Source organism: Anabrus simplex, chromosome 4 (genome assembly GCF_040414725.1).
Source record: "Anabrus simplex isolate iqAnaSimp1 chromosome 4, ASM4041472v1, whole genome shotgun sequence".
Lineage (NCBI taxonomy): Eukaryota > Metazoa > Arthropoda > Insecta > Orthoptera > Tettigoniidae > Anabrus > Anabrus simplex.
In genome coordinates this window covers 291,879,824-291,903,859 of record NC_090268.1, presented here as the reverse complement: position 1 = coordinate 291,903,859, position 24,036 = coordinate 291,879,824, and the positions used below count along the sequence as shown (strand labels likewise).

General features: G+C 40.8%; 1 protein-coding gene across 3 annotated transcripts in view; it reads right to left on the bottom strand.

The window, feature by feature from the left end:
- Positions 1-17,609, bottom strand: part of tum (tumbleweed) — a 273,272-nt gene extending 255,663 nt beyond the window's left edge. Inside the window, exons 1-4 of one of the 3 annotated variants that reach the window (XM_067146475.2) lie at positions 17,507-17,609; positions 17,143-17,259; positions 13,610-13,812; positions 13,305-13,500 (exon numbers count right to left, since the gene is read on the bottom strand). In XM_067146475.2, coding sequence (XP_067002576.2) covers positions 13,305-13,500; positions 13,610-13,812; positions 17,143-17,233 — 490 coding nt within the window. In that variant the 5' untranslated portion in view covers positions 17,234-17,259; positions 17,507-17,609. Of the gene's footprint in view, positions 1-13,304; positions 13,501-13,609; positions 13,813-17,142; positions 17,260-17,430 lie in introns of all 3 variants that reach the window. The other 2 variants (XM_067146474.2, XM_067146473.2) reach the window with 2 other exon arrangements.
- Between the last annotated feature and the right edge of the window lie 6,427 nt (positions 17,610-24,036).

Sequence of the window (24,036 nt, the reverse complement as noted above, 5' to 3'; positions counted from 1 at the left end):
ACAGTTATAACACCTCATTGGTGCTAGAATGTACGGACGAACAGTGAGACGATACATTGCTACTTTTATTTGTTCAGGTATGGTCTCAGCGTCAAAGGTAAGGACGAAAGAACCCGTATCGAATAGCTTATCACCCACAAACTCTTCACCCTCTTCACGTCGGTTACACCCCAACGTGCTAGGTACCGGATCATTGTATCATCGGAAGACTTAACCAAATCCCTGTGGAATATAACTCCCTTGCAGGAGTTAAGGGTTTGGTGCTTCTCGATTTTCACCTCTACCTTACCGAATGACTTGGCTTTAAGTAGCTGTCTGGACTGTTCAGACGTAGATGTCTTGATAAGTACAGATCCATCTCGGTGCGCATCTCGTCAACTTCACCAGCAACAATTTATTCGATGGAAATGCTTATCATAAAAGGACATTCGTCAAGGAAACTTTTACCATCGACCCTGGAAACAACCAGGAATCGAGGAAGATGTTCGTCACTCACGTAGTATACAGAAACTGGAGTATACCGCTTACGTTTTTTACCTATTTTAGACGCTGTTTTTTGAAGGGTGCCACACTTTGTAAAAGAAGGAATAGAAAGAGGTTCCGTCTTTGGTCCCACGAGTACTCCGGAAATATGAGGTCAACCTTCGGCAGAGCCAAGGAAATGTACCGAAGGCAAGCCTATTTACTCCAGAGGGCGCCCGGTATCTGGAGGGGGTCGCTTGGAACTACTCTCCCAGTAGCCACGCATCACCTCGCCACGACCGGAAACTTGTGATTGGGGGAGAATAAAACTTCCGTCCTAATCTAATCTACCCGAGGCAGAGACGGTGGCCAGACAGGAAGAGGAATGAAATTGAAGATGGTGAGAATAGAAGGGTAGAAATAGTGATGAAGACTAAGGAGCACAGACACCTCTCAAGCAACTCGGGGGACACCTTGTTAATCTGGCCGTACACCAAGGCCAATCCAGCTTGGGTAACCCTGAGCAGGCACAGCCCTCGGGATCAACACGCACAAAAGCCCCCACACTGACGTCAAGGTCATGGTGTCCCTAGAGGGGGACGATGTTTTAAGGGAGTCTGGCACTTTCTGTGCAAGTACAAGGCATCTAAAAATGCAAACAGTACAGTAATCCAAAAGATAAAGCATTAGCACAGGGGAGCCAGCATAATTTGCCTCCTTGTCTTTGAATCATGTTTTTTTTCCTTTCGTTGCGTGAGGTTATGTTTACCATTGTTTTTTAGTGTTTTCCATGCCATTTGAAGTGTTTAAACTGAGAATCAAGGTGATTGCATGCATTAATGGGTCTTAGAAGTGCCACGACGGGAAATCATACAAGTATAGTCACTGTACTGTTGTTGTAATGCGGGCGGAAGCAAGAGACTTTCTCCCCTCATCATAGGAAAGTTCAATAAGCAACGATGTTTTAAGGACATCGGGTACTTTCCGTGCAAGTACAACACATCTAAAATGCATACAGTACAGTAATCCAATGCACAGGGGAGCCAGTATAGATTTCTCCTCATCTTTGAATCATGTTTTCTTTCTCTTGATTTCATTGCCTGAGATTGTTTGCCAGTGAGTTATCCAAGCGCATTATTTGAATACTGTAAATGCACCTTGTTGGATACATTATGGAAATAGTTTTTTCCATGGCATATGAGAGGTTTGAACTGTGAATCAAGGTTAATTGCATGCAGTAACGGGTCTTAGAACATATTGTGATGCCGCAACGGTGGGCGTTTCCAAATTACGTGTTGGCGATTAATCTGAAATCACGTAATTCGAACTCCGATTTTTGCGTCCCAACGACTTTGAATTAACGAGTTTTACTGTAGTATTACATGTGTTATAATCAGTGTTTCAGACAGAATGAAAAAGTTACAAACCCCGAACATTTCATATTTTTTAATATCCTGGAGTATTTTATCTCCAGTGCAAAAGAGTCCAAAAAATCCTCATTGATTGTGTCTTCCAACTCAGTGTTTGGACAATTTGCAGCAGTGCACAGTATTCCTGTAGAAGTTTTATCAACCTCTACAGCTTCTTCTTTCTTTTTTGATATTTGCTTTACGTTGCACCAACACAGATAGATGGGATAGGAAAGGCCTAGGAATTGGAAGGAAGCGACCATGGAATTAACGTACAGCCGCAGCATTTGCCTGGTGTGAAAATGGGAAACCACGGAAAAACATCTTCAGGGCAGCCGACAGTGGGGCTCGAACCCTCTATCTCCCGATTACTGGATACTGGCCACACTTAAACGACTGCAGCTATCGAGCTCGGTACACAGCCTTTTTAATATTTGAGCCCTGGTCAGTTACATTTGTAACAAATAAATACAATATCTGATATAGAATATGCAGGAGAATACTAACACCAGCTGCATAGCACTCAACCCACTCAGAAAATCTATTCTGTTCATCCAGTTTAATTATAAGGATTTATGATAAGAACTGTCCTTCCATTTGTGCTTTACAAGTCATAGGAGTGTACATTTTTCTCGGAAGTTCTACCAACCATAAATGTAAACCATATACTTCAATGTTGGGAGCAGCACTAACACCCATTCCGAGCCAAGAGATATGTATGATTAAAAAACCCACAAACCAGCCAGGAATTGAACACAGGGCCCAAAGGCTGAGACACTGACCTCTTCTTTGCTCCAATTCCAATGCATAACTAATTTATTTCGAACAAATCAAAAATCCAAGGTGTATAAAACTTATCGATAAATAATATGATTTAACAATAATAATAATAATAATAATAATAATAATAACAATAACAACAAGTGTGTTCCCCGTGTGGGGATTTACCGGTCGGGCGCGTTCCATTGGAATTAGGGAAGCTCGCTGGCTCTGCCGCCAGCAGAGTCAGTGGGTAGTAGGGAAATAAAATACCACCGTGAAAAAAAAACTGGTCCCTTGCCAGGGTTACGGCGAAGACTGGTAAATGACCAGAAGCCAGAAAACATCTTGAGGCAACCTCTAGGGCTAACAACCCTAGTTGTAAAAGGATGGGTACCCGTCCAAAGCAAAGTCAAGTCAAAAAGCATGATGGCACAACATTTCAAGAAACATACCCCAGGGGGTAAATCTTCGGATAAACCCCTCGTCGTGAACGCCACGGCGCACGAGTCTTGTTCGGATTCTGGGGGAGACTCGACATCATGCAAGAGACGAGCCGGAGCGTCTCGGTGTACCCCGAAGAGTCAAAAACTCAGGCCAAAATCTAAAACCTTTCTAGCAACTTTCAACATAAATTCACTTACACAAACTGGCAAGCTGAAAACCCTCACCAAAGCTCTTCACGAAAATCAGATATCCATAATGGCCCTACAGGAAACAAGGTACCCAGATGAAGAGATTTTTGAATCCGAAGGCTACCGATTTTTCAAGAGCAAAGCGCAAAGAGGAATCCTCAACGGAGCTGTGATGCTTGGAACCGCGTTTGCTGTTAGAACCAAAATCCTTAAATCGGTTGCATATTTCGAACCTGTGAATGACAGATTGTCTATACTCACAATTAAATGCGCGAACAAAACCTACGCCCTAGTTAACGCACATGCTCCTACAAACAATAAGAACAAGTCTGATCCAGACGAAGTTGATAATTTCTGGGACCTACTCGATGAAAAATTAAACAAAATCCCCAAACACCATGTCAAGCTTCTTTTGGGTGACTTCAATGCCCAACTAGGTCGTGAACAGAAGTACAAGAATGTTATAGGAAATTACCCTACTCACAAAAGAACCAATCCCAACGGCAAAAGACTGGTGTCCATTTGCAAAAATCACAACCTGCAGATCATGTTGACCCACTTTCGCAATCTACCCAGAAAGCAAATGACTTGGCGTTCTCCCGTCCAAGCTCTCGGAGAGTTCCAATTTGATCATGTTGCAATCTCCAGGAGAAACAGCCCTCAGATTATGAATGTCAAGGTAAAGAAAGGCATCAATGTGGCCTCAGATCATTATATGTCTCTTATCAAATTCAAACCAATTCCCGCAAACACAAGGAAGACAACCAAACAGATCACACGCTTCGACAATGATAAACTTCGGCAAAGGGTCGAGGAGTTCCAGGAGAAGGCTAGACAAAATGACTGTGACTTTAACAACGCCAAAAGTCTCCTTGTTAAGGCCACCGAAGACGTTGCAGAAATCAAGAGAAGCAAAAAGCACGCCTGGTGGAATGGTACCTGCGAATCAGTCCTCCAAGAAAGACTCAATGCGTGGAAACAGTACTACTCTACGAAATCAGAAAATGATTGGGAAACCTACAAAACCCAATGTGCCCAAGCAGCTAGGGTGTTCAGAACTGAGAAACGTAAATACGAAAAATCTCTCATTGAAAAGATAGAACAAAACTTTAGGAAGAATGAAAGCAGAGAGTACTACAGAGCCTTCAAACGCAAACTCACTGGCTATAAACCACCATCTCTATGCTTTGAGCGAGAGGACGGCACACTGGCGACGTCAAATGAAGAAAATTGCAGCATTCTGGCAGATTACTTCAAGAATTTACTTAACTGCTCTAAACCACAAAGCACCATTGAGACCAAGGAACCCTTACTCAGGTACCCAGATTCCAGACCACCTGACAGAGATGAAATAAAATGCCACATTGCCCGTCTCAAAAATAACAAATAAAAAAGGCAGCATGAAGAACATCAACAACTACAGAGGAATATCTTTGCTACCCGTGACTTACAAAATTCTATCACTTGCCATCCTGGAGCGTTTGGAAGCACAAGTCGAACATGAAATAGGTGAATACCAAGGAGGGTTCAGAAAAGGTCGCTCGACAGCTGAACAGATCCAAAATCTCAAAACGATCATCAGATATTGTACACTAAGGTCCAAGCAGTATGTGTCCGTCTTTGTGGACTTTAAGAAAGCGTACGACTCCATTGACCGGGAAGTCCTGCTGAACATCTTAAATGAATTTGGAGTTGATTTGAAACTGCTGGCATTAATTAGAGCCACCGTGACCGATACAAAATCCAAGGTGAAGTTCCACGGATGTCTCTCGCATTCCTTTGACATCAAAACAGGAGTCCAACAAGGTGATGGGCTATCCCCGATACTCTTCAACTGTGTTCTTGAAAAGATCATCCGAACCTGGCGGGTGATATTACAGGAAACCAACTACAGTCCATTGAGAATAAGAACCAAATCCAAGGGGATCACAAAAGACTGCTTAGCATTTGCCGATGATATTGCTGTTCTCTCAAACGACATAGAAACCGCTAGAGCTCAAGTTGAAATTTTAAAGGAAATTGCCGAACAAACTGGTTTGCAGATATCGTTTGAGAAAACAGAAGTAATGACTAACATCAAAGAGGCTCCACCAAAACTCCATACAAAATACGGGGACATCACCCGAGTAGACAAATTCAAATACCTGGGTGAGATCATCATGAAAAATGGACTGGACAAAGAAGCACTTCAGGAGCGAGTACGCAAACTGGAAATAGCCTACCAAACATCCAGCACAATCTACAACAAAAAATGCCTTTCCCAAAACACCAAGATTCGTCACTATGAAACAGTTCTGAAGCCAGTAGTTCTATATGCAGCCGAAACCCTGTCTCTAAATGCCAACAAAGGACTCCTTGAAGAACTGGAGAAAAGAGAACGCAAAATTGTGAGAGGAATCTTGGGATCAAAGTACAGAAATAGAATCCATCAAAAGAGATCCAACAAGGAAGTCTACAGCAAAATAAAGAAAATTACCGACACAATCAGAAAAAGACTGGCACGATTTTACGGTCATCTGAAAAGGATGGACGGAAGAAAGTTAACTAAAGAAATCTTTCACTTTTTTGATTCAAACCCCAAAACCACAATTCCCTGGTTTAGAAATACCAAAGAAGACCTGCAAATGCTACATATCTCAGCTGAAGACGCCCTTAACAGAGATCTCTTCCGCAAGAAAATATTGACGAACGGGCTAAACCGAGACGAGCAACCGAAGAGAAGACACGGTGCCCCTTGGACAGAGGAGCGTAAGCAGGCCCACTCACAAAGAATGAGGGAAATTTGGGCTCTAAAGAAGGCCAAGTTCAGTGTCAAATGCAACAAGACTTAACATGGTCCTTGATGGCCCCAGCGAATTATATATATAAGAGTGTTCACAGAAATTTTCGTCAGCCAGGTGCAGGAATGAGTAGCCGGGTAGAGAATACTTCGTAAAAAAAAAAAAGAAAAAAAATTCAATTTATTCCCCTCAGGACATTAAGAATAATTACCTGGCAATACGTATAAAATGCCCTCAACGACAGGTTAAGCGACCAGCCGATTGAGGCATTCTTCATCGCATCTATGCCTACGTCTTCTTGAAATTCAGAACATGCTAGGGCGTTCCCCCAAAGCGATGTGCGCCATTTACGCCCGATTGACGTGAGAAATATGCAAAGGTTACCTTCCCATGGATGGGGTAGGTTAAAGTTAGTCCGACAAGAGCGATTAAGAGTAAGATTTGCTACACTAAATATTGGACCATTGACTGGCCGCCATCGTGAGCTAGCAGAAATGTTGAAGAACAGACATGTTGATATTGCCTGCATACAGGAGACCAAATGGAGAGGTTCCTAGGCGAAAGAAATTGGAGATGACTACAAACTCATCTATCATGGCACCAACACAACATCGAATGGTGTGGCAATAGTGGTTGGCCTAAGCTACCGCAACAACATCACAGGTGTTGTCAGAGTATCGGATAGGCTCATGTCTGTCAAGATCGATTTAACATCAATAACTGCCCAAACTGGACGCAGGTAAGATTAGAAGGATGAGTTCTGGAACAGTCTTGATGCCCACCTTGGAACAATTCCTCCAGATGAGTTCATTTTCCTTGGGGGAGACTTAAATAGACATGTCGGATCTCAATGGGAAGGATATGGTCTTGGCACGTGAAACGATGTGGGATGTCGCATACTTGATTGTGCAGAGGGTCATGACCTAGTTGTGACCAACAAATATTTCAAGAAAAGGGTAACACATATAGCTATATATACCAGTGGAGGTCATGCTACTCAGATCGATCACTGTATGGTTCGACAACAAGATCTGAAGATGGTAATGGATACCAAAGTGATCCCATATAACAGCATTGCACCCAAACACTACTTGCTTGTTCTGGATATTCAGAAAACTGTCAAATGTCCTAACACACCTAAAACTGGACCTAAGCGTATCAAGTGGTGAAAAATGAATGTCCACAAGAAAGAAATGAAGACAGCTTTAACCAACTTCTGAGTAAAGCCTGACCAGTCAGTTGAGGACCTGTGGGAAGATGCTGCAAAACAGATACATCAGGCAGCTACAGTAACTCTGGGAAAAACAAAACCTGGGTGAAAATACATTGATAAACAGACCTGGTGGTGGGATGATGAAGTCCAACAAGCTATCAAGGAGAAAAAGGTAGCCTTTAACCCTCTTAGTGCCAGGCCCGGGTGCTCACAGTATGCCAAGAGTGCCAGACAGATTTAGAGAATTTTGCAGGTTCTCACTCTCTGGACTAAATAGTTCACAAATGTTATAAGTATGACTTGAAATTTTTATTGAATGTTAACAAGAATACACTCTTACTGCTAAACTAAATTGAAACACTAAAATGCCCTTCGGTATTTTGAAAAAAAAAAAAAATATTTTCCAAACAATTTTCAAACACCAAAATTTAAAAGTCAGAAACAAAACAGAAAAAAACGGAAAATTTAACTCAACGATATATATTGATGACTTCTTTGCAATGTCCTATTTCAGATGAATAAACATGTAAAGTTTCACATTTTTATCATGAGTATTTTAAGAGTTATGTACAGTGGTATCGTAATATACAATTCGCATGGCCAACAATAGGATCGAACCTGGCACATGGGTTGTAGTCAGGGTGACCAGTTGGTGAAAGATTATCATTGTTCACAAGATAAAAGAATCTCAAGATCAATTGGAATCTGTTTCTTTAGAACATATTTCCAAACCATGGAATATAACGCGAGGTTTTTACCCAATAAGAAAATAAGCTCGGCCTTCTAGCTATACCCATTTCCAACAAAACAGCAATAAAAGCCTTCATTTCAATCAATGTAACCGTGCGCCACTGCTGTGCTCTGGCATGTGGTGACAAGACATGATTTCTCATATCTGTTTGTCTCTGTAGTTATGAGGTTCCATAACTGAGCTGTGAAAAATAAAATAAAAATATGCTATAGGTCTGCGTCTGACGAAGGGGTGTGTCTCAGAGCAGGAGTATCATAATAATCACGTGAGGGTTGGTATTTTGCATCTCCACCTAACTGAATTTCACGGAAAACATGAAATTTTTGCTGTTGGGTATTGTTACATCCGTCATCATCAGTACGGTCACTCAGACGATTGAGTGTTTACAGAAAACTTGCCGTTATCACTCCAAATAACACTTTCACTTTCCCCTTCCTCACTTGTTGGAGGAGTGAATTCCTTATCTGAGTCTTCATCATCCCCTTCTCTACTAAAAATTATGAAGATATACAGCCAGTTCGTCATCGTTAACAAAATAACTTCTCCCGCTAGTCGCCACTTCACTCACCCAGCATGGAGATCATACGTCGTAGATGAACACGGACTTTAGAAATTCAATGCATGATAAATGAATTTACGCACTATCTAGCGATGTAGTTAAAATCTAATGACAATTCTCTATAGACTGGACACAAAAAGTTTCAATCTGACGGCCCAAGTTGTACAAACTCGTATAGAATTGCGCACTATCCAAACAACGATACATCATGGTTGGCACTTTACGCATATATATACGAAACAACGATATATCGTTGTCTGGCTCTCTACGGGTTAAGGCTCGGTGGAAGACACACCTGGATACTGACCTTCAGAGATATAAAGTGCTGAAATCAACAGCGAAAAGAGCAGTGGCTGCTGCAAAAGATCGTTATCGGGATCTGTACGACCAGCTCGACACACCAGCAAGAGAAAATGTTTATCGCCTTGAGAAGTCCCACAACCGTTCAACCCAGGACATTGGATACGTCATGCATATGAAGGGAGCTGAAAAATTACTGCAAGACCAACAAGTTATCCTTCAATGATGGTCAGACTATTTTACAGATATCAGCAACAAAGAATTTGATCATCCACAGATTGCAAGCTCTCATCCCATCCATGGACCCGTGCCTTTGATTATGGCAGAGGAAGTAATGATTGCCATAAAGAAGATGAAGAATGGAAAAGCAACTGGCCCACATGACAGCTGCAGAAATCTGGAAAATTCTTGGCAAGCCTGCTGCAGAATTCCTTGCCACACACTTCAACCAGATCAAGAACAAACTTCCCTTTGTATGGACAACTACCACAACAGTCGTGATCTGCAAGGGTAAAGGAGACGCAAGTCACTGCTCAACATACCGCCCTATTCAACTCCTCTGGCATACACTGAAGATATTCGAACAAGTGCTGGACAACACGGTCAGAAACATTGTCACAGTAACATCCAACCAGTGTGGATTTGTTAACGGCTGCAGCACCATCGATGCCATCCATGCTGCACGTCTGTTGATGGAAAACCATAGGGAAAGGCAGAAGTGTGAACACATGGCATTTCTGGACCTAGAAAAAGCATTTGACAGAGTCCCACATGACCTCATCTGACGAGCTCTCCGTAGTCATGAAGTCCCAAAAGCCTATGTAAGCTGGGTTAAAACTTATATATCACAATACAGCTAGTGTGGTCCGGAGACCAGCTGGAATCTGAACATCAGCGCTCAGCTCTATGACCATTATTATTTATCCTATGCTTGGACACACCAACGGCTGACATACAGACATCACATCCCTGGACACTTTATGCGGATGATGTGGTACTTGCCCAACAAAAATGCCTAGACTCCAACACCAGACACAAAGTTGGAGTGACAAATTAGCTGAGAATGGTCTGCACCTCAACACCCAGAAAACCGAATACCTAGAATGTGGTCCCCAAACTAGCGGGACCATAAGGATCAATAATGAAAACTTGCTGAAAATCATTCATTCTAAATACCTAGGGTCAGTTGCCATTCCTAACTGCGATGCCACTTTTCATACCCAAACGTGGGTAAATGCAGCTTGGCTCAAGTGAAGACAAGTCACCGAAGTCCTCACCATACAAAGGCAAAAGTTTACAAGACCGTGGTACGGCCAGAAGCTATTTACGGGGCAGAATGTCGTTCAATGACAAAAACGCACGAGCAGACTCTTCATACAATGGAAATGAAGATGCTTGAATGGACGCTTGGACTGACTCAATGTGACCACATAAGAAATGAAGATGTTCAACAAAGGCTTGGCATTGCTCTAATTGTGGAGAAAGTGAGGGAAGCGTGTCTCCACTGGTACGGTCACATTATGAGAAGGCAGGACGGCTCAGTTGGTAAAACAGCTATCCAAGTTGATCCAGGACGAATACGGCCACGTGGAAGGCTTTCAAAGCGGTGGACTGACAATATCGAGGCCAACATGCACGACGTTGGCTTAAAACCTGAAGTTGTCAGCAATAGGATGAAATGGAGGAGATGTAGCAAAATAGCAGACCCCATACTTTGAGATTAACGTTAGGAAAGAGAGAGACAACATTAAGAATAATATCAGACAGGTAAATATTAACTGCAAAATTGAACAACTATGGTGATATTACAATGAATGAGACAAAACAGAGTATTCTACTGCTCATTCATAATCGTGTAACACTGGAGCTTACCACTCAGTTACTGTGGAGAGCCATACGGGCTTGTGACATCATGCGGAATCAAGTCCCCCCCTGCTATTCCTGGCACCGCTCGCACACAATGCATAATAGTCAAGCTAAACATTTAAACTCCAATGTAATTGATGCAATTATGCTCGCAATGATGAAGATTTATCATTCAAAATATCAGTTTTACAGTATTTGCATGTTCATTTCGAACACCTAATGACTCAAATATGTATTAATATTATGTAACTAGCACATATCTAGGTTATATTAGCTGGGCAGTCTGTAAAAACGGCTGGGCGGTGCACCCATTGAAAAGGTCCTAGGCAGAACACTTAATAACAACAACAATAATAATACAAAAATTTGAAAAGAAAAGTCATCATTTCAACTACATAAAAGACTTCTCACTCAACACAAACATGCATATAAAGTCGTCAATGAACTAATGCTGTGAGCTGCCAGATAAAATGTTTAGTTTACCTTTGTGATGATAAAAAAGGTGCAGCTTTGGTATGTTTTTTAATAAATCTCTAGAACTTAATACAGTATACCAGTAACCTTGATTATACGTTCCCGGAAACTACGTTTTACCGTATTATCCGTTCAAATTACGTGGTCCCACGAGCATCCTAATTAAATCACGTTTCAAAAATCCCGCATTATCCATTCGTCGAAGAAACGATTTCCCGGATCAACCATCCAGAAATTTCAATCCCATCAACACTAAATCCTCGATCACGCGTTTTTCAAGAAACTGTATCTCACGAAAGGACGGCTATGGCATACTTACGGATCTCGGTGATAACGTCCCGTCATTCCAGTAATTTGAGGAAGTACTGTACCATACTGAAAAAGCAATCGGTGGTGAACTTGCATAAGGGACCATCTTAGCATTACATTTGGGTTGTGTTGTTTAGAGAATCCTCGGAAATCATAAAGCAGTGTGTTCACAACAATTGGAAGGAGACAGAGCGCATTTCGGCAGCTCTACTTGAAGACTGAACGAGTTTAGTCAAATGTTCGTACTTGCAAAACATCTACATTATGTCCAGGGTTACCGGTACATGTTTAATTTTACTTTCTTCGAGTGTATCGCCGAAGAGGTTTTCGGCACTTCCCTCAAGGCACTGTATAGTCACTGGGCTTTCAGGCTCCTTTTTATAAGTAACACACATTCAGTATTTTAATATTAACGTATACCGGTACGATTATGTTATCGAGACCAGAACAGATGTTGCAACTTACATACTGTACATAAGGTCATCGGAGGTTTTGGGATTGCCTATTACTGTTTTGGTCCTAAAACTGGGAATTTCAAGTTTTGTGATAAAATGTTATAAAAACTACAGTCTTCTTTTTGTTTTGCACACGTTACATTTAAAAACTTAGTGTCATTTCGCAGTAGTACCGACCTGTACAGCAAGCACGCTTTCCAGCTGAGACAAGGTCCTGAATAACCATAATTTCGGAAGTGTTAATGATATTTTTCCTCTTTCCAATTTGATTGTGATTAGTGACGAGCAGAATTGAATGAACATAATGCTTTCGAGAACTTGAGGATCGATACTTACATTCGAAACCATATTCTCCAGTTCAACATAACATTTAAAAGTCCATGTAAGCCTTATTTACGTGGTACAAGAATTCCATAAACTGACTAGGAACAGTATACCGGTGACCAAATTACAGTGGATGATTAAAAACAGGGATTTCGCCATCATTTTGGGCGCTTTTTTATCTAATGTGCTTTACTTTATTAGATTAGAGAATTAAAAACTACTTGTGGTCAATTGTTGTTAGGCTTGGATTTTTTAAAGAATTCGGCTGATCAAAGTTGCTGAACTGAAAGAAGTTTTCAGAGGAAACTGACAAAATTTTCCCGGTAAAACTGAATGTAAAGTTTTGAGATTTTTAGGCCGTGTACCGGTAATTAATGTTTGAAGCCAGCGTCGCGGTCTAACTTTCCTGCCTCACCCGGAGGGCCCAGGTTCGATTCCCAGCCAGATCAGGCATTTTTACCTGAATATGAGGGCTGGTTCCAGGTTCACTCATTACACAATTACCTTTATAATTGAGGAGCTATTTAATGGTGAGATGGTGACCCCGGTCTAGAGAGCCAGGAATAACAGCCGTGAGGATTCGTCACAATGACCATGTATCACCTCTTAATCTGCAGGCCTTCAGACCGAGCAGCAGTCGCTTGGTACGCGCAAGGCCCATTGGGGCTGTAGTTTGGTTTGGTTAAGGGGTGTTTATAAGATTATAAGCATACCGTACATATTTCATTTTTGTGATATTTAGCCAAATTGTTGATGGTTCATTCATTCCCGGCTTTCTGTTTTCTCGTTTTGTACGTTGTTTTTTTTTCCCGTGGTTCCTCCAAAAACAGAGAATCGAGGTTCCACTGTATATGCTATGTAAGAACTCTTTAGCTTTATAAGTACAACACACAATCCACAAAATAAATTCATTATTATCACTTCCCTTTATCTAGATGCAGATTGGACAGGGTAAAAAATGGCTGCATAAAAATTAATTTAAAGTCCTTAAAAAATTCTTAAACATACCTGTATAATCCAGATCTTCTGTGATTGTGTTCAATCTTTTACCATTTGATTCCCTGTTACCAATGCTATATACAGCACTTGAACGACTTCGGTTTGTATGATTGAGAAAAGCCAATTTCTCCTTGGTCTCATTATTTATTGGGATTTTACTATCATCACCCAGGACAAGATCTCGAACCATTCCCAGCTGCTTCTCCTAAAGTCACAAGCAAAATGAACAAGGCTGTATCTTCCCTAGAAAATGAGAAACTTTGTATCATTTCTTTCAACAGAAAACCCTTTATGTTTTCAACACAGATATTTACCACAGCAGCAAGTTCTTGTTCAGTAGCGTATCTCTTCTTCTTCTCCCCATCAAGAAAACGACGGGCAAGAAGCAATTTCTTCTCTAAATCTGTTCTAGAATTATTTGCAGCTTCTAGTTCTTGCTGCAATCTTTTACATTCATTCTCTGCTGCCAGCCATTTGCGTTGACATTCCAATTGTCCCAGTGCAAACCGCATGAACTCTAAATGAATGATAAAAGGAAAACAAGTTGGCATACAATGGAAACATCACAGGTAAAGTAAGATTGAAACAGCTAATGAATGTCAAGTTATTGACCATTATGAATTATGAGGTAGGGAACTGAGAAAGTTTTACAACATGGTTATAATGATACAGTATCAAGAATCAGATAGTGATTTAAGAATGAAATTATACACTGTGTAAGGTGAAAGAAAACACTAAATAACCTTCACTTTCTCGTTTAATTCCCTTGACCTTGAATCAGCCATTCATGACAATGAATGTGCAAGGAAACTTTCCTAGGGAAATCAAGAACTATACAATAAACTCCAGTCAACAGGTTACTTTCACACAAAGAGAACAAGAAAAATACATTTCAGATGTAAGGAAGTACATTTTATTACGGACATGAAAATTAGATTTGATCCCAAAAATATGTTCTCAACACTAAACAAAATACCAGAATAGTAATACTCTTTTTTTCTTCAAGAACACTTTTTGCTATGTCTACATCAAGCTTTCTACACATATATATATATATATATAGAGAGAGAGAGAGAGAGAGAGAGGGGGGGGGAGGGGAGGGGAGGGGGAGAGAGAACTTCAAATTCTAATTCCATATGGTTAGCTGAAACTACAATCCTTAAACTTCCAGTATACCAATAAGATACTGAGGTTTCACAATCACTCAAATTCAAGACACATTTCTCAGTAATTATGTTATATAGTACCAGTCTGTAAACATTAGCACCTGTGCCTGTTGCAAAGGTTATTAACAAGACTGATTTTTTTTTAAAATCAAATTTCACCTTGTGTAAGCAACCAGATTTAATTTTATTATTTCTTCTTCCTCCATCACCCTTGTACCAGGGAGCTCCTCGTCACGCTGTGCATCACTGATCATCTCGCCCTATCTTTGTCTTGATCACTTTGACTATTATTACAGAGGGCTCACCAGAACCAAAAGCATTCCGAACCTAATTGCCAGGCTTCAGTGAGGCTGCCCCTAACCTGGAAAACAGATTCCTTTCGCAACCACCACCAACTTACAAGACCAGATTTTGTATGCTGAACTTCCTCCACTGGGAGACCAGCACACACCTAAAGGGGCTCCTACACCCGAAGCCATTGGCCACTTTAGAGAACTGGGTTATTTACTGCCACTCACCATGCGACGAGTTGCTGGCTCTGCTGTCTACTCCATCCCATAGCAGATAACCCTGGCCAGACAATCTTTCTTCATTATGAAACTTTAATACAGAAAAGGCATTAATTATTTTCTTTATAATTTTCATCTTGATTCTTCAGCTAAAAGTTAATTTAGTTTTTTTCTTTAATGTGCCAAACCGAAATCATGTGATAGGGCGGGTGTATAGTCCTGTCGTAATTGGTAGAAAGCATTGTTAATTTCTTGTTTACAACACAGCAGATGTGTGCCTACACTCGGTGTTGAACCTGGAGTGAACTATGCCATTTCAGGTGAAAATTGGTAGTAGTGTATACAGTGCAGAACAAGCTTAAGCTAGTTGTAATGTTTCATGTGCAATGCGTATGTTGTAGTTTGACAGAGCCAGAATTATGGCATTGATTCAGGGTGGACATACACAAGCAGCAGTAGCACACATCATAGCGATTACCCAAAGTGCAGTGACAACAACATGGAAATGGTAACACAAGACCAATGATGTGACTTGCGCATAAGTAGCTGTTTGTTTCTTTACTGGCCAAACGAAGAATGAGCACTCAATTCTATGGAAAGACTTCATAAGATCCAATTGTATTGTTGAGGATAGGATAAATTTCTATGAGGTTTTCTATAATATATATATAAAGAGGAGAAATCAGTCGGACCCTGCCATAGGTGCCTGCACAATTTAAGATGCCGGCTATAATTGAAATGAGATTGGTAAAATTCTGTCTTTCAGCTCGTTTTGAATGGCTTCAAACTAGTTATTATACGTCATGGGACATCCTTTTTTCTTAAATCTGAAACAGGAAAAAAAAGCTTATGTATTCTAACCACAATATGCGATTCTTAATTTCTAAAATCTCACGTGCTTTGTCCAAAAATCCAACGCTGTCTGCCTTAATGAGAAGGAAGCACGTAATAATGAAAAGAAGAATTCTTTAAGCAACCAAAAATAATAAACATAATTTCAAAGGGTGCTGAGAACACCTGTTATCTCTCTCTCTATTCGTTTAGTCAATTCAGACTCTCCGTGATCCCATGAACTAAAATACGCCAATTTCTTCTGTCCTGCACTGCCTCCCGAAGATTTTCCAAGCTGAAATTTAGTACTTCTGTGATGCCATCAATCCATCTCATTCTTTGCCGCCCTCTTCTCAGTGTGCCTTCGATCTTCCCCAGCATTAAGGTCTTTTCTAATGAATTGTGTCGAGAACATTACCCAACTACATGGTATAACTGGAGCCACTCACAGGCAGGAATCTCCCTCTTCACCTGTGGAGCTGGAGCCAAGGGAGATTATAATTTCTTCCATACAGTCATTCAAAATTCCTTCCTCTTCCTACTCCTTCAGCATCAGTTTTCTTTTTGTGTGGTCACCATTTTCTGCAGCGACATTGTCAATATCCTCTCTGGTCGGTCTCTCTATTTCAGTAATGGTGACCTTCTTGTTCTTCGCTAAGTAACCTTTTACCTGTGCCCAAATATGTTCAATGGTGTTGAAATGGGCATGGTAAGGAGGCAGCCCAATTATTTTTGCTATCTCTATGAAAAACTAGCTTCGGTGTGGAAACTCTTATGAATTCCATTAGCTCTGACTTTGTAATACCAGTGAACCCTATTCATAATTTACAATTTTCATTCTGATGTTATAATACAATATTTTTCCAAGGGAGATGTTCAATAAATTTCCCCCTTTAAAAAAGAAAACACTAGGTAAACAGACAGGGAATATGCCACTTGGGCGACTGACGGACTGATTTTTCTTTATGAAAATGGCATATGGCGAATTGTTGTTCTATATCGTTTTCCGATACAGCAAAGGGAAATATCAACGGCAGCCATGTGAAAGTTTAAGTCCAAGAGCCTGTAACTAACTCTACAGATTACAAAGGGAGTTGCTATGTAGTGTGTTCCAGCAACGTTTTAAAGACTTTATACACCTGTTAGTATTATGTTAATATTAAGCTGATACTCTGGTTTCTTCTATACCGGCAAAGACCAAATGATAATCAGCAATAATACAAAAATGACATGTAAAGGCCACAGACAGCAAGCAAGAGAGTACATCAAGACAAGCCGCAGAGAAAAAAATCTCTAAAATAAAAAGTAAAAAACTGTGAATTTAAATGAACATAAACTCACCAGCTTCGCACCCGGACTCGGTCAACACATTGGTACATCGAATCAAGTCATCATATGAAGCCAAAAGCGATAAAGTAGCCATCTCTCCCATATATGAACTATGGTTCCTTCAGTAACCTACAAATAATAACAAAGTTATCATTATAATGAAGTCTGTGATTATGACACTTCAACGAAAAACTAAACTGAAACTTCGACTGCTACAACGCGAAAACATATGACTCGGAAACCACAAACTAGGATTTAACAGTTAATCAGATAAATCTGATAACATAATACAATATTTACGTATGAATAATCACACACACTGACTCAGGTTTATTCTCTCGCAACAAAATTCAACAGTCAACAGGGAATGTCTTACTTTTAACCACCGCCCGGGAAGCACTGCTTTGAATTCAACCAATCAGCCAAAGAGATCACAGAACACCAATATAATAGGAAAAGCACCCCAAAGGGCATATACAATATGACTACATCAAATTTGAAATTATTCTTTGCTAATTCCCGTGATGCTTTTGGTCATTTTTGAACATGGTATTTTTCGCAGCACTTTCCACAGAGCGTACATATGCAATTCCCGTTTGGTAGGTGGAATTTCTTATTGGTACATAACTTGTGGTGGTAGCCATGAATGGCTAGTCTTGTGATTGTGTGTCTTTGTTCTTCGTTAGCGTCTTCGAGCATAAGGTTGGCGTTTGTCCATGATCTGTCTTGCATAGCATCGGTACTGTAAAATTCCAAGTCGATGTCCATTCGTTTCCTTTGTCTAGCGGCTAGAAGTGCCTGGTAAGCGTCAGTAGATGGCAGGCTTAGCTTATACCTGATATCCTCTATGAAGAAGGTATCTCTTGCTAATTCATAGGCAAGTCTCGATGGTGCATACTTCCCTATTCGCAGGCAGTGCTTTATGAATCTTGCTTTCACCTTTTCAATTCTCTCGAGGTTCTTGTACGTTAGATTTTTCCATATTAGTTCTATGCCATATGTTATTATTGGTGTTATTGTGGCGTCGAAAAGATTCATAGCTGTATTCAGCGATAAGCGATGAAGATTCTTGAGTCCACATATGTATTTAATAGCCGTTGTTGTCCTTTCTTCCACATGGTAGCTGAATGATCGACCCGTTGTCTGCAGGGTGATGCCTAGGTATTTAAATTTATTAACCACTTCCAACTCTTCGTTGTTCAATAAGAGCGTGTCCTTTGGTGATGCTGTTCCCCCTTTCCTCAATGTCATCTGCGCTGATTTCTTCATGTTTATCTCGAAATCATTCTCCAGTGCCCATTTTGCCAGGGCGTTTAATGTCGTCTGTAATTCCTCTTTGTTGGGGCCCGCTATGACCATATCGTCGGCGTACATCAGGAGGGTCGTCTCCATTGTATTTCGAAGGATATTGGTGATGTTTGCAGTGGTTATGTTGAACAGAGTTGGGATAATGGAGTCCCCTTGTAGTACACCATTTGTCTGCCTGATTTTGTTAGATGATGTTATTCCATCATCTACTACAATGTCGTTGTATGTCAAGATGTCTTCTATTATTTTACTAATGTCGTGTGTCTTTCCGACCATGTCTTCGATGTTTTGTAGTGGTTGCTTTCTGTCTATGAGATCGAAAGCCTTTTTATAATCAATGAAGACTGCGTAGTATTTTCCCTTGGGCATTCTTAGTGCTGATTCTATTTCGTCCAGAAGAAATTTTACAGCTTGTGTTGTGTTTCTACCCTTCCTGAATCTGAATTGGCATTCTGTTATTTTTGGGTCTACTTCCTGTTCAAGTCTCCTCGTTAGTATTTCAGTATAGATTTTGAAGGTGTTATTCTCCAGTGCTATTCCTCTGTATGAATTTGTGTCTTTTGTTTCCCCTTTACCTTTGTATAGCATTTTAATCTTCGCAGTTCTCCAGCTTTCCGGTATTATCGCAGATTGCAGGCATTTGTTGAAGAGGTTGGTCCATAAAGGAAGTAATGTTTCCAATGAGTCTTTTAAGATTTCCATGCAAATATTATCTGGCCCAGGGGCTGTCTTACTTTTCGCTTTAGTGATGACGTCTCTGATCTCTTCTGGTGTTATCGGTGGTGGCTTTTGAATCCGTTCCTCAGTTATGCTTCTGCACACAGCTACATTAATGTTCTGTTGATTTAGTATTTTCTTGAAGTGTTCTTCCCATTCTTTCATCGGTATAACTGTGGCTTGTGTTACATTTCGTTTCCTCAGGGCAATGTATGGGTCTTTCTTTGCTGCTTCTGCGATTCTATTCGCTTCCTCTTCCATGAATGCAGTTTTCGTTTCCTTCAAAAGTTGCTTGTAATTTCTCCTCTTAGTTGCATAGGTTTTAAGATCTTCATCTCTTCCTATCGTTTTGGCTACGTATAACGCTTCTAGTGTTTCTGTACGCATTTTGTAACATTTTTCATTAAACCAGGGCTGAGCTCTACGTTGTCTTGGTGGAATAAGAGCTTGTTGAAGTATGTTATATATTAGTTCTAATGCTCCAGTTGTGCTGCCCTCATCTATGAGCTGCACTGAAGTTTCTATTTGCGTCTCGCTTTGTTTGAGGATATTTATATCAATCTTTCTTGAGGGTCTGTCGTTGGTGGTCTTAGTAATGTATTTTGTCTGCATATTTTCTATTTCAAATGTAGTGTCAATGGGGATATGTTTTCTGATTGGTGCTGCAGAAGACGACCATAAGCCTTCTTGGGCCAGATTTCGGACATATATTCCTCTATAAAATACTAAATCAATTGAACTGGTGCCGTTGTGTGCGAAGTATGTTTTGAGTTCTGGGTCGTTTACGAGCTTGAAGCCTTCCTCGCTGAGTGTTTCCAGGATCAGTTCGGTCTTGTTACTGATTTTATCTATTCTGCAATTAAGATCTCCTGCTAAAAGGACTGACTCATCATGTTTCACCTCCGTCAATGCTTTCATTAGATGTTCTATTGCATCTTCCGTTGTCCAGTGTGGGGGCATGTACAGGCCTACTGTTGTGAGAAGTGTTGTTCTTGTAATTAGCAAATTGTCTTCTTTCGTGGCGCTGGTTATGTTTCCAATAGTCGGTTTGAAGAAGCATGAAACACCTCCCTCCGGCCTGCCGTCGGTAGATTTTGCGAATGAATGTGTACTGTAAAATCCTTGGATGTGTACTGGTTCTAAGAGGAAAGTCTCTGTTGCGATTATAATATCTATGTTTACAAGGGTTTCGTGGGGAATATGTATCAAGGCATTTCTCGCACCTTCCGTGTTCCATAGCAGTAGTTTTAGCTGTGTGGTTTTATTAGTTTTGGGGCGGAAATTCCCATTCATTTCTTCCTTGGCTTCGCATGAAGCGAAATCTTCGGAATACTATATCCTTTGGCCAGAAGTCTGCACTATATACAAGATCCATATACTTGTATGGTATCCCTACCTTGAAGGATTTCCTGTTGCCAACCGTTCTGAATTCTTCACATTCTGTCTCCCCTTCTATTTTGTTTTTCTCTAGATATTTCTGTATTGATTCTGTTGAAGTTCCCTTGCTTGCTCTACCAATAAATAGCCAGACTTTTTGTTCCGCAGCCCTTAGCTCGTAGCTATCATCCGGTTTAGTTCCTGTGGATTCATCTGCTTTCCGTTTCTGTCTCCTTCGCATCTCGGCCCTTTCTTCTACAGTGTTCCGGTCATTCTTCCGTTGTGTAGAAATGTCCTGTATCAGTTCACTTTGATTCATATCTTCTTTATCCTGATCATTGGGTTGTTTAACGATGTCTCTTCTGTCTTTGTCTCTGCTTTCACCATTTTGATTTTCTACATTTGGACTATGTACGGCGTTTCTGGTCGGTTCTTCATTCTCCACCCTATTTGGTATGTTTGGTGCTTTTCGTCTTGCAGTTACTCTTGGGAGGCATTGGTCAAATTCTGTCTTTATTGCTATTTGAATCTCTTCTCTCATTATTACTCCAATATTTTCGATCATGTTGTTCATTACGTCTTGGAATTTTTGCGTGAGTTTCGTCATTATTGATTGTTCTATATCTTTCCTTTTTATGGTGCGTGGTTTGCGATCCACACAAACCCATGTGAGCTTGCAATGCTCCCTCTGCATGATGTTGAATTCCCATCTCGTTAGTCCACTACATTCAAGGTGTTGCCACTTATCGCATTCTTCGCATTCTATTGATTCTTCATTGGAGCGAACTTCCTTCGCACAGGTGGCGCAGTTTACCACTTTCTCCATGTCGACACTCTGGTCAGTTGCCTGGTCGCCTGGTAAATCTATATATCTATGTACTCTGGGTCCCAAAATGGCGGATCTTTTCATATGTTCAGTGAATGATTGTTTTAAGTCTTAAGATAATTCTACGTTGTATTCTTTACCACTTCGACAGAACACCAATAAAGAGATGTTGTACAGGCACGGCCAATTATATCAATGCTGCAAGATAGACCACGAATCAACCCATCAAGAAGGCCGTGGTTTAAATATATATATAAAGTATCGGGTATGTTTAACAAACAAGGCACCACGCTATACGAACAAATGTTCGCCCGCGAATACGTAAGAGCAGCACCCATGGAACCCACCTTCCTAGCTCCGAGAAGGCAGACTGCTGATGTACTAGACATTCCCTACTCAATCACATCCCTCTGGAATACAGTCTGAAGGTGATCAATGACCTAGCGTCAAGACACCTACCAGTACTTCTAACACTGGATGCTGACCGTGAGGGATACGAGCTAAATCCCAAGCGAAGGCTAAACTATAAAGCAGCTAAATGGGATAAGTTCGTAAGGAACTTATACAGCAAATCAGTATGATACTACACAGCACTTGTCTATATCTCCTAGCTCCGAGAGGGCAGACTGCTGATGTACTAGACATTGCCCTACTCAATCACATCCCTCTGGAATACAGTCTGAAGGTGATCAATGACCTAGCGTCAAGACACCAACCAGTACTTCTAAGGCTAACTACAAAGCAGCTAAATGGGATAAGTTCGTAAGGAACTTATACAGCAAATCAGTATGGTACTACTCAGCACTTGTCGATATCTCAATTTCTGAACATATTAGACAGGCTGCTTCTTTTACTGTATTTAAGCAGAAACTTGTTAGATATTTACATAAGATGATATGAACATTTCAGATATCTGGACTATGTAATATGTAGGCCTATACGGTAAATGTATCGTACCTCTATAATGAGTTTAACTCACTTTCTGTTTATACTCATGTAAAACGTTTAAGATTCTGTGTTATCTCCTAATTCTGGTACATGTATATCAGATATGTATTGCACCTATATGAGCCATGGCTCAGATGCCCTTTAAGAAATAAATAAAAAATAAATAAAGAACTAAATTCGCTGTTACAGGGAATAGAAAATACCGCCCCTGAAAAACCCTCCGATATTGAGGAGACAATCACAACCCTCATCAAAGAAATACAAACAGCGACGGAAGTGAGTGTACCCACCCACACAAATAAGGAGCACACATTCGAAATTCCAAATAACATTAAAGATCTCATTCGAAGAAGGAACCGTCATAGGCGTAGCTGGGCCCGATACCACTAAGATATAGACAGGGAAATGAAAAATCAGTTGAACACTGAAATTCAAAATGCCCTAAAAGAACATCGGTCCAACGAATGGAACAACAAGCTGCGAAAATTCAACACGACCACCAGACCAGTCTGACAACTCGCAAGACACTTCACACGAGAACCACACGTTATTCCAACCATCAAGGGACCAAATAGACCAGTACTCGACACACGAGAGAAGGCAGAAGTAATAGCCGATGTATTAGAGGCAGCATTCACACCGAATGACGACCCTTCAAACTCCGAATTCACACGGCAAACCGAAGCAAAGGTAGAGGAATTTCTTAACGCTGCCCCTAGGCCAGATGTTAAAAAGACCAATATCCACGAAATAAAATGGATAATTGATCACCTCAACCCCAAAAAAGCCGCCGGGCCGGATGACATCATGAATTTAGTTCTCAAAAAGCTAAACAAGAATGCCCTCACAATAATTACCATCATATTCAATGCCATGCTTAAGTTGCAATACTTCCAGGAACAATGGAAATTAGCAAAAACCCTTGTATTCGGGAAGCCAGGGAAAGATAATTCGGATCCCAATAACTATAGACCCATAAGTCTGCTAACAGCCATAAGCAAAGTATTCGAGAAAATACTGCTAAAAAGGCTCGTAGGCCACATCAAGGAGAAAGGAATACTAAGGAACGAACAATTCGGGTTCCGTAACGGACATTCCTCCACTCAGCCCCTCACGCGTTTCCTAGAACATGCCACAATCGGGTTTAATAAGAGAAGGGATACAGGCACGGTATTCATAGACATACAAACGGCTTTCGATAAAGTGTGACATGAAGGCCTACTGGCAAAGCTGATAGACAACGAGTTCCATCCTGAATATGTAAGGCTAATTAAGTCTTACCTAACAGACAGGAAATTTCAAATAGACGTACAGAACACTCTATCAAGTACGCGAAACATTAGAGCTGGCGTAGCCCAAGGCTCACTAATAGGACCGATCCTATTTGTCCTGTATACCAACGATATGCCGACAGCGGAGCTCACTACCACGTACCTCTATGCAGACGACACAGCAATTACCGTCCAGCACCCCCAGCTCCTGAGAACAAGAAAGAGGCTCCAGGTAGCGCTACGCACACTGGAACCGTGGCTCACTACATGGCGCATTAAAGTCAATGTAGAAAAGTGCCAAGGAGTGATGTTCACACGCAAAAACAGGCGCACACACTAACCCGCCAACATCAAACCACTGACACTATTCAACAAAGAAATAAAATGGCAAGATAGAGCTAAATATCTAGGGGTAATCCTGGACAAAAAGCACGCAAGAGACTTAAGGTGAAAAGTCCA